The sequence below is a fragment of the Eutrigla gurnardus genome (assembly GCF_963514095.1).
Source record: "Eutrigla gurnardus genome assembly, chromosome: 1".
Classification (NCBI taxonomy): domain Eukaryota; kingdom Metazoa; phylum Chordata; class Actinopteri; order Perciformes; family Triglidae; genus Eutrigla; species Eutrigla gurnardus.
The window spans coordinates 27266325-27283820 of NC_139915.1; the positions used below are offsets into that span (position 1 = coordinate 27266325).

General features: G+C 41.0%; 1 protein-coding gene across 1 annotated transcript; it reads left to right on the forward strand.

Annotated features, from left to right (window-relative positions):
* Nucleotides 1–1393: 1393 nt before the first annotated feature.
* Nucleotides 1394–17334, forward strand: LOC311014204 (monoacylglycerol lipase ABHD2). Its single transcript, XM_084010653.1, has 12 exons — nt 1394–1542; nt 2780–2861; nt 3309–3350; nt 3662–3877; nt 6840–7015; nt 7926–8093; nt 8621–8804; nt 9800–9892; nt 10492–10593; nt 10694–10763; nt 10870–10954; nt 13197–17334. The coding sequence occupies exons 4-12, from the start codon at nt 3669–3671 to the stop codon at nt 13403–13405; spliced, it is 1296 nt and encodes a 431-aa protein (XP_083866779.1). The 5' UTR covers nt 1394–1542; nt 2780–2861; nt 3309–3350; nt 3662–3668; the 3' UTR covers nt 13406–17334.
* Nucleotides 17335–17496: the final 162 nt, after the last annotated feature.

A 17496-nucleotide genomic window follows, 5' to 3' on the forward strand; every position in this document is an offset into this window, starting at 1 on the left:
ATTGGTCTCTTTACCATTAATAAGCGTTGCTACCTGGTGATCTAAAATCAAAATTCAACGCAATGCAGCAAACTGCATCAAATAAACAATGTTGGTGGTCAATATTTTTTTTTTTTTTGGTGAGCATTTGAAGGCATCACTGTCCCTCATTGACAAGGTGCGGCTCCGAATGACATTTAAACACACGTTAAATAATTGCCACGTTTGATTGAGGAGCTTCGTCGGTGAGGTCCAACGTCCAGTCTGGAGGAGAGGCGTGAAACGGGGAGTGATTTCACAATGTGGTAGCCCACTTTGAATTAATCCAATCCCCGTGGGAAAACTCTGCACCTGACGCTTGCCAACTATTTAGGAACACAGCAGGCACAGCGCTCCAATTCAAAGGCCAGGCCACGATTTCCTTTCTATTAAAGGTGTATTACACACATAAGGCTACTAATAATTAGATGTTTGTCAAAATATAATTTTAAAGGTTATAACCGTCCCACCAGTGATGATATCATATTCAAACTATTTCCAACTACAAGAATTTTACTCTAATCTCGTATTTTATTGTAAAGAAAGTTTATGAAGGCTGTAAGTAGATATAAACTTGTTAAAATAATAGCCTACTTTACATTACACTATTTTGTTTTCACAGGGAAATTAGGCATAACTGAACTTTATTTTAGTGTAATATGAGTTGTATGCCGTTAAAACAAAATTCTTACAAAATAATATGTGCAAACTCTGTCGCCATCAGGTGGATATTGTATTGCAATTGCAATAGGGACCGCATCTTCTCGGGTTTATAACTGCTGCCCAGATTACCTTAATTCTCACTGGTCACTTCAAAACTGTGAATAATTAGATATCCAGCAATACGACAATAACAAGCTCTTGCCAATGTGCACTTATCATACAAGTGGTGCTAGTAGATGTGAATTCATGACCCAAGGTTGTAACAAAAAAAAACCCAACAACAACAAAAAACCATCTGTTGTATTTTCTTTCAAATAAATCATAATGAAGAACGAATGATGTAAGCCAATGAACTAAAACAGCACAGTTGGTACATGCCAGCACATGTTGATCAATGTAGCTGAAATATTATGTAACAGGGCTCAGCTCACGTTCCTGTCACGTTCAGGATTTTTTTGTAATGTGTGCGACTCTCTAGAACACTGTCATATATAATGGAAACACATATACTCAATAAAAACATACCATAAGACCAAGATATACATTAAATCAACAATTAACAAACAAATGTGATGTGAAAAATAGACATTGTGATGTTTCACAGATAAGGGGCGTAGAAAATTCGAGGCAACGTGCTACGTCATCGTCCGTTTTGACCAATGAGAGAGCTAGCATGCAAGCGCCGCTGTTGCTAGTGTGGCTAGCTTCGTCTCTGTCTGTCAGAGGGCGTACTACACATTCAGGTCAGGAGTGATGGTTTAGAGGCACACAGACGGACACAACAGACGACATGCTGCGAACATAAATAAGGCTTGGTCGCGTTGAAGCAGCAGGGACCTGCTACGTTTCTTCTCAAGTGAGGTAAGTGGGCTAAAGATGCCGCTCAGATGATGCTAACGTTACGGTACCCCATCGACTTGATCAATAATGTTCATCAACGGCTGGAAATATGGACCATTAAAGGACTCCATGATGCTCTTGCTCTGAAGCCTCTAAAACAGGGCTAACGGTGCTGCTTTCCCTCTGTGTATTACCTTAACGTGAAGTTACTGCGCTAAATACTCAGGGTGACCAGCAAACTCGTCCAGAAAGCGGCACGGTTTGCATTTTTTCTGTACCAGTAGGGCAAACGAAGATGCGACGAGGGGTTGTTGGCCTGCTCGCACACAAACGCAAATATACAGGTTATCTTCCCCCCCGCTTTGTCGCCCAGAAATGTGCGTAGCTAACATCACATCTCGCTGACTTAATGTTTAGCTAGCCAATGACAACATTTGTTCCCTTTTTAATATCTGTAAACTCATCTGCTGGCTCGTTGTGAGTCGTGACAAAAGGAGGAAGCGCTAATGTTAGCAGCTGATCCGAAGCCACATTGGACGGTTTATTACGTGACAACAGCGTGGCTCATAATAAACACACACACAACTGCCAAATATAGTTACTCGCTAGATGTTGTTATTACGGTGCGTGAGACGGGTATTGGCAGTGTGGATGTGAGGCAGATTATCTAATGAAATTCATTTTTATGCAGCTGGGAATAATTCTGGCACCATGTTTGTTTGGACCTGAGTTGTGTTTACAGGGGGTGTTTACGTAGATTAATTACTCATCTAAGACGGAGCTTAAAGCTATTTTGTAAGTGATGATCTCAGTTCAAATTGTGTGAGAGGCTTGGAGGTGACTTCCTCTCTACGGCAACAAACAAATCCTAAATGAAAAGAGCAAAACAATGTGTGTTGTGTACTTCTATGATATGATACACGTATGATTTGATTTGAGAAAAGCAAGTTATTCTTCATAAATGTGAAGTTATCTCAGGACACTTTACACATTTAGCCAGCAAGATGCTCATAATTTTCAGAATAGTGCTTTTTCTTCATAAATTACTGATTAATCCAATAACCAACATATTAATAGGCTAATCACTTGAGAACTACATTTAATAACTGTGTGGTGACATCATGCTTTCTGGTGCATCTGCTCTCGAGTCAGTCTGTGTCAAGACTGATGAATATGAAGACAATAGAAAAATGTAAAATAATACCGGTTAATTGCAACAATCAAGGGGTCAAATCAGTTTTCCTGTTTTCATCTTTAGGTTTGACCGAACCACTGTGACTTCAACTCTTCACATTTTCAGACCGTCGAAGTTGTTGTTGCGGCCAACTGCAACATCAAATGTAAGATAACAGACAAATTTCAACTTTCCATTTTGTTGCATTATATATCACTATCTGTACCAATGACGTCAACACTGTTTCTTGTGGCTACTTCATATGAAATCCTGTACAACACCTTCCCTGTTTTGTAGTTGCAGGAGACACTGTGGCCTTTTTGTACTCTTTACAGTAACTGTTTTCTGTTGCAATGTCACAGCTCAGATTACTTTGCTTAATGCTTTGAACATATGTACATTTTATGTAAAGGTGTTAATATATAACTGAGTCGGTGCATTGCATCATCTATTAAATGTAATCATTTATTTAAAGTAATGTCAACACCTTTATGTTCTGCGTAGTGGGAGTTCCTATTGGTGTCTCGTAAGCTGTAATGTAATTAAGGTGAGTGTATTAAATAAGTGACTGTGCTTCATCTGACTGAAATGCTCTCACTCTATATTCCCACAGATCTGTCACCGCAGCACCCGGGGCACCAAGACGAATATTTAGGTCAGTCAGACATCATCAGTAATGCCTCTCTTTTTTGTGACTATGCGTTATCCCATCTCTGTCTAATCACAGTTAGACACATACTCAAGAAATTAATATTTTGTACCGGCTAAGTCACGGGTGCTTTTTGTTGAGTAACATTTAAATAATGAAAATAAGTATAATTTGTATTTTAGATTACAGTTCTTAATCAATTGGCTTTTGTATTTTGTAAATACTTTTATTACTGAAATATGTTAATTTGTGTTTCACAAGGGAAAGGACTGAAACAAGTGTGTGCCACTGTTTTTTTTGTTTGTTTTGTTTTTCAGAATAATCATGAATCCCCATGAGGCAGACGTGCACACCATCTCTCCAGAGCTGCCAGCAATGTTCGATGGCGTGAAGCTGGCAGCGGTGGCCACGGTGCTCTACATCATCGTCCGCTGCTTGAACCTCAAGAGCCCCACTGCATCTCCAGACCTCATCTACCAGGACACAGCCCTCAACCGCTTCCTTCTCAAGTCCTGTCCCCAGCTGACCAAAGAGTAAGTTGCATTCTCAGCTCTCTGTCTGCCACTCAAGGCGTTTCCATGGAAATGCCATTGCTTGTCAGCCATCTGTGGCTATGAGTGGAGGTAGCAGTTTGTCTGGCGGTGGTCCCATCTGTCATCAGTGTTCCTGAGTGTGTCTGTACCAGAGATTTCTGGCTGTAGCGTTGGCTCTGGCATGAATTAATTACCATGCTGTATTTTCAGGGTTATCCCAAAGGTAGATTGGGTTCTCACACTGTTATTGCAAATATAGACTTCACTGCAGGGCAAACACATTTGCATATATGACGATGCAAGTCATCCCCTCAGGGCAACTCAGATGTCTAATATAATTTGAATCTTCCATCTGGGTTTTTAATAACTGATGCAAACCAGTGGTTGTTATGCAGGGCAGTGGGAGCAAGGTCTTGCCTGTGTCGTCTAAACCAGGTAAGCAGCTGGGCTCTAATGTTGTGTAGGTTGTGGGGAAACGCTCTCCATGCCATGAAATAAAGTAAATTTGATTGTTTATCCTCAGTGAGCATCACCGTCCATACTCCTGTGGTCTACTGGTGTCATAATACTTGTAGCTCCGTAGGGTGGTTCCCTGCAAGCCTACATCACGAGTGTGTGATTATATAACAGATTGTTACTGAGCCCTTTGACTTTCAGCTGCAGTGTCAGTGAATCGGTTTGTGACTGGCTGGCTATGATCCTTCCCGAACATCCATTTTTTTGCTCACTGAAACGTAGTGTCCTGTGTGTAGCTGATCTGAGATAACTGAAGTCTTGGAACGGTCGTCATTGTTGATGTTGGCATGGCCTCATCCTTGTTGTGTCTCTGTGTTGTTGAAGTCAGATTTGTAACCCTGCGGTGTTGTATAACAAATCAATAAAACAGTGGAGAGCATAAGAGGGGTGTTGTGAGGTTAACAAGGTCAACAGCAATTTTGTATCGCTGTGTTTTGGGACCCTGCACTAAGGGGTGGTGGCTAACAGAGAGGACAATCCACAACAAATAACTTTTACTTGAAGTGCATCTTAGTGTTACATAGATTTTTTTAATTTTTTTTGTATCTACAGGAATTTATTTTGCCTTCATTAGTTTAATTTGGCAAAGAAATAAGCCTCAGCTGATCGTTGCATTCTGCAACTTGTTTGAATTTTGGTTCTTCTTGAAGCAGCAGTGATATTACAAGTGCAAGGCAGCAGCCAATAATGTCAGGAAAAACAGGAAAAACAGGCAGATATAGTTAAGTAGATTCATACATTAACAAAGGTAAACAATCTAATTGACAAATAAATGAGTTATAAATATTAATTGTCAGGACAAGCCATTTAGTCTTTATTCATTCTTACTAATTGTGATGTGTGGTATTTCCCAGCTTGCTGGTATCAAAGGCCTGTGACTTTACTTTGGGACTTTGATCTGGACTTAAGATGTTTGCTTCATCAAACCACACTGGCGTGTCTGCTTCCGTTTTCAGTTGCCTAAAAGCTAGAAGGAAAACAGCACACATCCTATGTTTACATATTAAAAGAAAACAGACTCTGGGATTCAAATTCAAACAAAAGGCTCACCCGATGTCACTCCTGAGATCTTTTACTACAGAAATTAACACGTTTTGTTTTTAAATTATCAGCTGAGCCATGCAAAATGCTTATCTTCCATCAAAAAGTAAAACTCCCCAGTTGTACGTGTACCAGCAATTTGTAATTGTTTGAATTATTAATTGGGCCTATTAGGTACTTATTATAGAAAAAATACCAGCAGAGCAGCATGTTGCCTCGTGTGGATGAACTCGGCTAACCCGGCAGTGTGCTTATCCTCCTATCAACATTACGACGAGCTCATCCTCTTCCTGGAGGCAGAGATAAAGCCTGCAGAGTACCTTCTAGAAAACTCCGGTTAAGCTTCATATTACAGCGCATGCTGGAAGTGATTACATTATCACCAAATGGAAGTAGTACTGATTTTGATTGACACGTCTCTTATGTAAGACTGCATTTTCTAGTAATTGTTGGGCGGCACGGTAGCAGATGAGGCGATGCAAGGTTGAAGGTCTTGCGTAACTATCGATGTCACCGAACCCTTTGCTCCCTGCTGCTACTCCCCGTCTCTGTGTTTTGTTCTATGTAACATACACATGACTGACGTTCACTTTGCGTCTGTGCTGCTTTACGGTTATGCTGATCTTGTTTATCTCATCGCCTCCAAGATAGCCCACTCCTCATAATCAGCAAGGCTCACAGATTTCAGAGAGGAGGTTGTATAATTGAAGGAAAGTGAGAGAGGTCGTTAAATATTTGCAACACAACAGATTGGATTTGTATGCGTGTTTGCAGTTGGAGTGTGGTTTGTAACTGAACCTGTGAAATAAAATGTTCCTAAAATCACCCTGAAAAGCAAACACATAGTTGTTTTGGCTGTTATCCCTGTAACTCTTATAATCAGCCAGAATTATTTTGTTTTACTGCATTCTGTTACAAGATAGGATGGGCAGCTGGGGGGAAAACGGTACATAAAGAGTGTTTTCCTGTCAAGTTGTTCACATTCTTTTGGTCTCGGAAATAGGATGATGATCCAGGGTAATGCACAACAATCAATATTGCAAAGAAATATTACGTAATCCAAAGCCTTGAATCATACAGCTAACTCCTACAGAGGTGTAACTGGAAGTACAAATGCTCAGCATAACTTATCAAAACATAGCAACAGACTGACGTTAAGCATGGATGTCTGCTGTGAGTGTGGAGCAATCTCTCAAAGGCTGCAACAGAAATGTGACTTTGTTATGCAAACCATGTGCCAGAATGTTCACGTCTGCGTCATAAACCACAAATGCAAACGTATCTGCTCAGGATTGTGTCAGGGTTATTTCTGGGCTCTTACCTTGTGCTTTTATCGAGTGCATTAGTAGAATAAGCTCATGTTTCTACATCAAATGTAATCGAGTCCAATCTTTGTGCTTTCCAGGTACATTCCTCCCTTACTGTGGGGTAAGAGCGGTCACCTCCAGACAGCACTGTATGGTAAACTTGGCCGTGTGAGCTCACCTCACCCCTGCGGAGTCAGGAAGTACTTACCCATGCAGGACGGGGCCACTGCGACCTTTGACCTCTTTGAGCCACTGGGGGACCATCGAACAGGAGGTGATGCATTTGATCAAGATCTATGTTTTCTTTAACTATTTGTTTAAGACAGTTGCTGCTAGTTGGATGATACTTAAAGCTATGGTCTACGATTTGGAATAAAAAAAGGCCTGCATAGAAATTGACCAATGGGAGCCATTGCTCCGGAAGGCTCCCATTGGCTCTTACCCTCCATCCAATCCCCTCGTCTCCCCTGCTCCTTGTCATCCCGCCTCATCCCCTCCCACTCCCGCATCGTGGAATCGTGGAACACTGAGGGGAGGGTTTGGTTGGGTGGGGCGGGATGCTTTTCAAATCTGAGGCTCAACTGATTTCAGAATATAGACCATAGCTTTAACAGACGATGGCTAATTGGCTATTTACTGCCATGACAAACATAGAAATATATTTTGTAGTTCCAAGAAGTTGTACCGTATATTGTTATTCTGTTTCTTCATATTGTAGTTCTACTAGTGCTACCTTTTGTCTCGTCTGTTCATGTGACACCTACTTAATGTCCTGGAGGAGGGATTCCTCCTTATCCAATTTGAGGGCCAAGGATAGAGGGCTGTCGCGGGGCTTGGGCTTTATAAATAAACATGACTTGATTTATATGGCTGGAAAATTAACGGATGAATGTTCTAAATCTAAATGTTTAAATTGTGCATAGCATGTTTGTAATGCAGTGTGTGAGGAATGAAGGATTCCTTCCTTTGAATGCCTCAGCTGACCTCTGACCACCTCGACTCTGATCATTCGGTCCTCACAGGACGCTTAAGACTCACACCCCCAATGAAAGGAGTGTTACTGTTTCTATTCTGCATAGCTAATGCTATACATTGCAGACAAAAAGACTCATCCTTTGTTTTTGGTCAGCTGCAGTGCTTTCTCTGGCTAATATTTTTCCAATTCCTTCTGCCTATTTCACCAGATGACATCACCATGGTTATATGCCCTGGTATTGGTAACCATAGTGAGAAGCATTACATCCGAACCTTTGTGGATCACGCCCAGAAGGAAGGTTACCGCTGTGCTGTGCTGAACCACCTGGGAGCTCTTCCCAACATTGAGCTTACCTCTCCGCGCATGTTTACCTATGGTGAGTCCAAAGAGCAGACTTCAGTTTCACACTCCCATCACCTCATTATAGGAGCATCTAGTAATGATAACCCAGTCGTTAAAATGGGGGGAAATCAAATGTTACTCTCATCAGATTTTCTGTTGAGGCTTTAGAACCTTTGGTCAGAAGACATTCTCATAGCAGTGAATACAGCTGACTTCAAAGCAATTAAAAAAATGATATCCTTTAGTTAACTTAATTATAGATGTAATCTGCTTTAGTTGAAGTTATTTTAATATCAAAATTTGCCTTCATTTAGACAAATCTTTGTACAACAGAAAGTATATGCTAAAAGGCTGTATGAGCTGGTGGGTGAACCTCAAGCTACCAGAGCTAGAGATAACAAGAAATTCAAGTACTCAGCTTAATTAAAAGGTCTGATAAAGACATAAATGTACTGCTCAGAGCTAAAAGCACCTTCAGCTGGAACTGCTGAGCAGAGAAAAAAACACTGGTCCTACAGAGGTGTTATGTACTGATTGGTAACTGTGTCGTTTCCCTTCCAGGGTGCACGTGGGAATTTGCAGCAATGGTCGGTTACATTAAGCGGTCGTATCCTCAGACTCAGCTGATGGTGGTGGGCTTCAGTCTGGGAGGAAACATTGTTTGTAAGTTCCTGGGCGAGAACCAGACGAACCAGGACCGAGTGCTGTGTTGCGTCAGCGTCTGTCAGGGGTACAGCGCTCTCAGGTGGGTTCTTGTCCTCTCATCTCTTGATTAAACTGCATTGTATCATCAAAGCCCCTTTATAGCACTAGCAATGGATGTGCATTTCTAAATATAAATGAAGCTTAGCATAATGCCACAATATGATAAGTGCTTGCATAATGTAGTCTACAAGTATACCAAGCATCTCTCATCCGCTGTTTAGTAATTCAGCTTTAATATTACTATTATCTTAAATGATAGTTGGCACTCTTTTGCCAACACTTTTTTAAAAATACGAGCAACAAGACGCACAACATTTTAAAACTTGTCCCTCAGCGAGTTGGTTACTGCTCCAGCCTCCAGCCATCCAGTTTTTCCACAGTTTGCTCTATCTGTATTGTGTGGCTCTTTTGTGTGTGTTCAGGCTGTGTAATCTATATGCATCTTTGCCTAAATCCCTTTTCCCTTGCTGTTGGAGCCACACCTTCTATATTTTAAATGCAACCAGCGTCTCTTGGCAGACCTGACAGGCTGGGTCTGTTTAACATTTGGATGAAGGCAGTGGGGAAGGGTGTGTGTTGTTGAGATGGGCCTTTTGTGGAATTGTATTGGCAGTTTTCGCTTTAATGAATTCAGTCTTCTTTCAAAACAATGTCCAAACATAACACGGCCCTTCTGCCAGCGTTCCTTGAGAGCTGTGGCTCTCCCTCTTCTCCACAAATAATGTGTGATTAACAAATTAGACTTGTTATTATATTAGTAGATGTATTTCTTTTTACAACAAATGGTATTGAAATGCCCAAAGGAAAATGACAAACAGTCTAACTAATGGTCAGTTATATGTTCTTATTTGTATCTTTACTTGTTCTGTGTTAGCCTGACTCTGTCAGTGAGCTGCATGCTAATGCCTGACACCATTGCTACTCACCAGCATGACTCTTTGTCCAGTGGATTACACAGGACATTTAGCGTGTTGTTTGGAATGCAAACGGGCTGCACGAAGATAACTTCCTGTGTGTTTGGTCTTTACCTCTCAGGGCACAGGAAACATTCCTCCAGTGGGACCAGTTCAGACGCTTCTATAACTTTCTCATGGCCGACAACATGAAGAAAATTATCCTCTCCCACAGGTATCACTGTTGGTCCTGCACAAACACAGAGTACACATTTTAGTTCCCCCTATAGTGTTCTTTCACTGTGAAGCTCTATGTGTTTATTGCTGTGTGCCACAAAACAGTACTCTAACTTAACTCTCTTAACAATAAGAACGGTGGCTCATCCTGTAGATACAGCAAAGAGGTTTTCAGAGCATGTTATTTAGACATTGTATTGGACTGTAGAGGCAGATTGTAGTTCCATCAGATCTGTGCAGGTAAAGCAGAGGAGGTAGAATAGGGGAAGGTCTTTTAACTTGCTTTTATATACCAAAATAATAAAGTATATATTATTTACATATTAAGGTTACATGTTCAGGTTGAATACTCAAGTTACACCATCTTAAATATTTTTTTCTTTGCATATTTTAGTTATAAATGGTAAATCAAGTTTGACCAATACTGCTATATTATTTGAGGTATTGGTAGGAGGCTATTGTAATCTTTTTCTCGGTCAAGTGAAAGGCCCAAATCAAACATTAATAACTCTGTGGGTAGTCTTGCTTTATAAAACAAAAAAACAAACATGTTTTATTAATAATGTTTTTGTATATTTTTTTTGTTGCATGTTACAGACACAGTCTGTTTGGGGGAAGCCCAGTTAAAATGAAAGAACTGGATCTTGGTCGTCTGTTCACGGCGACATCTCTCATGCAGATTGACGACAACATCATGAGGTACGTGGAGAAACAAATCATTTTAATTCCCGTGAAATATCTATGTTTCATTTGTTCAGTGGAATTGTTGGATGACACTTGCTGTTTTTTGGCTTTTCAGAAAATTCCACGGCCACAGCTCTCTCAAAGAGTACTATGAGAAGGAGAGTTGTGTACATTATATTCACAATGTAAGAACTGCATTTGCATACACCTCGCATCATCTCGTATTATGTTTCTGTTCTGTTCTGTCTGTGCATTTATCTGATGTCTGTGGTTTTATTGTTTGTGTTCCAGGTAAATGTGCCACTGCTTCTAGTGAACTCTGCAGATGATCCTCTGGTTCATGATTCACTGCTCACCATCCCTCGCACACTAGCAGGTAACGAACAGCATGCATCACAGCAGCAGCAGCAGTACTATACCCTTGTGTTATTTTTACCCATGCTCAACTTTAAACTACACTTTTGAGATCCTTATGATCTTTTTTGACCATTTACTTGTTAACATGAAGTTGAACGAACTGAAGGCAGGCAGATTCTGGCACATATCTGCAGCTGATCTTCTATTCAGGCAACAGGTTTTTAATACAACAGGCTTGTCAGGTCTAACTTATTGGTGCAGCTGACACCCCAGATTTGGCTCTCAGAAAACACGACGGCAATCTCAAAAGGACCTTTGATGAGTTGACTTGAACAGGACATTATGTGGCACATAGGTCAGGTCTATATGAGTCATGTCATTTCCGTGGGTTATAGCAGCTGTAACACTCAATCACTCATATAGCTGATCGTCACTCTAGCTATCTGTTTAAAGAGGGTTTAACTCCTTCACAGGTTCCCAACGTCAATTTAAGCGATTTTATCCTGGAATTTGAGCCTAATTTTACAAAGAAGAACAGGGAATCCCTTTCCTTCTCCTTAGCCTGAGCTATATTTAAACTTACTGGCCTAACTATTTTGGAAAAGGGATTTCCATCGTCTGAGTGTGAGTGTGTTCTGACTGGAAGTACATGTGACTCATGTGACCCCCGACATGCGTCTCTAGAGAGAGTAAAGAGGATCAGCTGCCCTTTGCCTTAAAATGTGCACAGTGACTCTGACACATGACTACATGGCAGAAATACATTCGCAGTGGAGGTGCTGTAATTACCACGACTGTTACTGTCAGTGTATTAGTAAGGCAGTTGTATGAAAGTAAAAGTGTTCCATTATCTGATTTTCTTTTATTGCATTAATGTACTGAATGTTTCTGTGGTAGATTGAGTAAAATCTTGGAACAATGCTTTTGCACAGTGCCGATGTGTTTGTCTGCCAGGTTTCCATGTCTTCTTTTTGTTTTGGTACAAGCCGTTCTCCAGACGGTTCTGTTTCCACCTGTCACTCAGTGACTGGTTAGGCGGTGGCTCCCAGTCTGGGCGAGCACTCAGCGAACCCAGCAGCTGTCATGAATAGTGCACGGTGGTGAAAGCCTCGCGTGGATCTAAATCACAAGTCAACCGCATCAGGCTATCCCACTAACCCAGATAAGAGCAGGAGAATAAAGAAAGCCAGGCCAATCGTTTTCAGGCGCCCACTCCGCCTGGTAGTCTACAGCAGCAGCACTCTGCATAGATTCATACCACCAATCACAAAGAGATTAACGCTCTGGCTGCAGTGTGGAGATGACCTACTTTGAGCTCAGTGTTTTTATTTATTGTGGATTTAGTGAAATACGTACAAATGGATGGTTATAGACTGTAGAAAAACACTTGTCAGTCATCACCCATAGATCTCCTAGGTAGAGTTTTAAAACCTGTTGTGTAGGTGTCTACACATAACCAAACATATGAAGACACCAGGACATTACACTCACATCAATGTTTAGCATCTCAATTCCAAATTCAGGAGCTGAAATGTGCTGCTATAACAGCCTCCACTCTTCTGGGATGCTCTTCACCACATTTTGGCTGCAGGACTTTGCTCCCATTTAGCCACAAGAGCATTAATAATATCCAACATTCATATTAGCTGACATGTCAGTGTTTCAGTTCCCACTAAAAGAGTTTGATGGGGTTGAGGCCCAGGGCTCTGCAGACCAGGCAAGTTCTTTCACAGCAAACTTGAACTAAATGTTGGTGGACTTTGTTTTATACCCAGGTATGAAGTGGCGTTTCCACATACTTTTTGCAGCCAAGCAAGTATATGGCAGAGTGTGACAGCCTGAGAGTGTTAATGTCTTATAAATCATCTCAATGATACACATTGGAAAATCTAAGTTAACCATTCAGAGCCTTATCTTTGGAAAACATTTACTGTTTTCATTATTCATCACAGAAGTAGTATGTTTTTTTTTTCATTCACGTAATTAGTCTCAGTAGTTTCTGTGGCGGCGATTAGAGAAACTGCGTGTTTAGCAACATCAGCGTTAAAAGTGACCATTTAAACATACCTACCGGAAGTTGAGTCATGCGACTATCTGTTTGACCAGGCAAACACACCCTCTCTATCTGTAGGAGGCATAAAATAGTCTGTGGCAAACCCCTATTAAGACGTGTGTCCAATGTTGGTTTTCAGATAATGATGATTACACGCCGTGCAGAGTACAGAAGCCTTATTACTGTGTGCTGTTGTGTCATCCTTTAGCAAAGAAGCCGAACGTGATCTTCTCTCTGACGCTACACGGAGGCCACCTGGGCTTCTTCGAGGGCGCGGTGCTTTTCCCCCAGCCCCTCACCTGGATGGACAAAGTGATTGTCGGCTACGCCAACGCCATGTGCCAGTGGGAGAAACAGAAACCGCCGTGCCAAAGTGGCCACCTGAGTGAGAGCTCCTGCGTGGAGGAAAAAGCCTAAAGCTCTGACCTCTGTACCCCTCTCACCCTTTCTCTTCCCTCTCGCCTCTCCCCCCCCTCTCCAACTACAACTGCCCCAGCACTGAGGAGACACCTGAACTAAACCTTAAACTGCTCTCTCTTCTCTGCCTTCTCCTCTGGTGCTACTCATTGCTCCCGACCCACACATCCCCGGTCAAACACGTCTCCACCCCCCTTTGTAATCACAATCACCTTAAAGTATGTGAAGAAAACAAAAACAAAAAAAACTAACTGCCTTTGTGCTCTTTTCCGTTGCGAAGACTTTGAATTCAGAACAGGAACATTTTTGTTTCTCTTCATGTACACAATGACCCTTGGCTGATGGAGGCGTTGACCAAAATATGATGAGAAGTCAAGCTGGCATTAAAACGTAGAGCGAGAGCACCTCTTTAAGGAAGTCCAGTGAAAACAAGAGCACACACACTGAAGCCTCCTATTTCAGTAATCAAGGACTGTGCTGCAGTCGGTGCCCATTTACTGCACCTGGAAGAAGCTCACTGCTTATCACCGCCAAGGCCGTATAGCCTAGTCTGCTGTCTTAACCAACACAGCGTCTTTGTAGTATGTATGTATGTATGTAACTCACAGATGTAGTGTGTATGTCTGTGTGCGCCTGTGTAGACCCAGAGTTAAAACGACCCGACAGAGCTTGTCATCTTTTTGTTTGGCAGGTGTGATCCAAATTCCTGGTCATTGTCTTTTTGGCCCCTTAGCGTCTGTTCTTTTTGGGTGAACCATTGTTCTATTGTTTGTAGAAAATGTACAGTAGAAAAATTAAGTATTATGGTGGGATTTGACATATTCTTTCCAGCTCGTAACATCTTCTCAGCACTTGCGTTTTGGCACTTGAAAAAGAAAGTGTTCAGTGCTTACAAGACATGACCAGGGATCAACCCCAGAGAGGGATCCATGCACATTCCCACGGTCGCATTTTATCACTTTGATTCAGTGCACTTTACACCCTGTACGACACAATCCTTTTTTTTTTCTCTCCTTTTTTTCCCTCCTCGTAAGGCGAAGAGCAGGTATAGATGTTTTGATGGTTTAGCTCTCGTGATCGAGAGAAAGAACTTGAAGGGAGCTAGGATGATGACGGAAAGTTAGATGACTCAAATGTTCCCCGTGTCGTCTGTTGTCTTTGAGCCCTCTTACTCTTTTGTCTGCCTTTGATCAGCTGCAGGTCCAGCCAAGACTCTAGATATCCTGCTCTTATTGCACAGATGCTAGCGCTCCACTCTCTAAACACCTTCTTTGGTTCAAACATCTCGGTAAACTCCAGGAGATCGTGCAGCGGTGTCGACACACTTGAAGGGAAAGTTTGGGCTTGTGAAGCAGATTTTCCCTCATAATCTGAGCTGTGAGGTGTGATGAGTAGGAGGGCTGAGGATACCAACGCTAAACCAAATGTTTATTTTAGTGTTTGTACTAATTATACTGGTGATAGTTTTATTGTATAATTCGATGGAGAACACTGCATGCAAGAACGAAGAGACAGATTTTAAGCGCAAGGGAATCTTTTTTTTTTTTGTTGCCAAGGCTGCATTGAAAAGCTTTTTCTTATTTTCGTGACTGGGCTGAGTTTAAATCTATCTGAGATGCATCTCGATGAAATCCTACTGCAATAATGGGACCTGTGGACTTTTCCAAACCTGACTCTTAATTGAAAACTTGCGGCACACCTTGTTTAAGGGCTTAGGGAGCTTCTTCCAAGGCAAAGTCCAGCCAAGTAATCTGAACACTGTGATGAGACCAGATGGATGGTTTGAAATGACGAAGAAGGGATGTGCAGTAATTGAAAGCAGCGCGTCTTGTTAAGCCAAAGTTTGTGTTTTCTAAGACGTGGGTTTGAAAGTATTTGCAGTTAGGAGGTACATTTGGACAATCCCTGATTTACATTGTGTCCATTAGTTGCAACATTGTGACTGATGGATACTTTTCCTTAGCATTAACGTACATTCTTGACCTTGGAAATGGTTGGTTATCCAGTAACCAGTAACCGGCCACCATAATCATTATTAATATAGTTTATGAAGATTTTTTGGTTTTTGAGATATAAATGACTTAAATTAAACCTCCTTTGTGGATTTTTTTTATGCAAATACTATGAAATCTGGGTAGTAAAGACACAGGGTTTAACATTTCGGGGACCTATTAATTTAATATCATAGAAAATGAATATTCATGACTATATGTTTTCATTTTAATAACCTGACACTAAGAATTGTTCTGTTTTAGTTGCTGGCTTTGCTAAGAGGGATCCACAGATCCAGCTTCATCAGTCTCAAATCTGGGTATCTGCCAACACCAAGAGCTCCCTTCTTAAATTTAAAATCTGGGAGCTTTTTATGGAGTGTAAGATAAAATGAGAGCAGGGATTACTGTGGCAGTAAAGTCAGCAGCCCGCCATGATTTAATTAATGAAACTAAAAGTAGAAACACTACATGTTATAGTGATATTGACAACTAGAAGACTCACAGAACTTGGACATGGCCAAATGTCGTATCTCACAATGTTAACCGTGGAAAAACTTTGTGTATCGCATCCTCTCCATTCAGTGGGTTTTCCCATGACCCATGCTACACAAAATTGACCAGTAGTTTTTCTATAATCCTGCTAAACCGGAAACATTACACCCTTGGTTTTCAATGTGGATCAGTATCACCACGGTAGATAGCGATCAGTTTGAAGTGTTTGGGTCGGTGCGTCCCCAAAATTACAAGTGTAGATTCGTCTGTCTGAGCCTCCACCTCCTTTCACTTACCCCGCATCATTCAAACCACAAATCACTATTGCCATCTGTTGTCTTGGAGACCAAACTACAACTGCAAGCGTCCTCATTCATCTGCAGTGAGATTTATATATATGGCTGATGGTTTACTCTGTCCACGGCTCTCATTTCAACAAAATCAGCTGTGGTTTGGGTTTATTCTGGCTCGTTAACGAAAACAAATATGTGATGGATACTGATGACACCAGCACAAACCCACTTTCTGCAGTTAGAGCCATTTGTGTTTTTAGATTCTTGCCTCCCACAACTTTGCACAAAAATGCAGGTTTGGATGTATTATTTGGATGTATTTTTTTCTAGTCAATTATTTGGAGTATTTTTGTTTTGTTTTTGTATTTTGTACTGTTTTTATGACTTCTTGTGTTATTTGCTTGTGCAAATGCATCAGAGCGTGAGTGTTGACGAGTAAACATACCGTCACCAGCTCTGAGTGGCAGAAACCAAAACTTCTTCACTTTAACAATGGAAAAAGCTAAAGAGATATATAAAAGTGTATATAAAATATGTGAGGGAACAGATATGAATAAAGGCAATAACCATTCAGGAGGGATTCTCTTATCATTTCAATGTCACCTGAAATAAGTATGTTAGACCAAACATTTCAGAAGATAATTTCTTTTTCATGGAGTGTGGGATCTGAAATGTTGTGTTACTGTGTTGATATGAGAATTTTCTCCTGTGGATTTAACCTGACCCCAGTGCTTCAAGCATCCTGTTTTTGTTTTCTCAAAATTGTGGCTCATGTTTGGAAATTTAAGAAAAAAGCTGGAGACTTTAAATGTCAATGGATCCCCAAAAAAAGTATGCCTTGTATGAGGATGGACATGACTCTGTGTTGGTCTTCTTAGAGGATTTGTTTTACATTTGAAAGTGGATGAAAGCCCGCAGTGAACCATTTTACAGCTTTAATTTAACGTTTACAAGCATTTTGATGCTTAGAAGACGGTTGAGGGATGTGGCGACAGCTAGAGGACGGGGCACATAGTCACGCAACATGATGTACTCTGGTATTGAACACTGGGTGTTTTTGTTGAGGAAAACCAGTGATGTGTGTGTGATCTAATTATGTGAGGAAATATGGTTATTGTGTTCCAAAATAAATTATTTTTCTCAAAAGAAAGTTTCTGTTACATGTCAGTTTTTTTGTTTATTTAAAAAAAAAACATATTGAACACAAATGCTGTAGAAGAAGCGGTTATCTGGTTAATATTGAGGTTTATAGCTAACATGGTGAAAATCTGGACATGGAGCGTTTAACATTTAAAATACAGTTGAGCTCCCC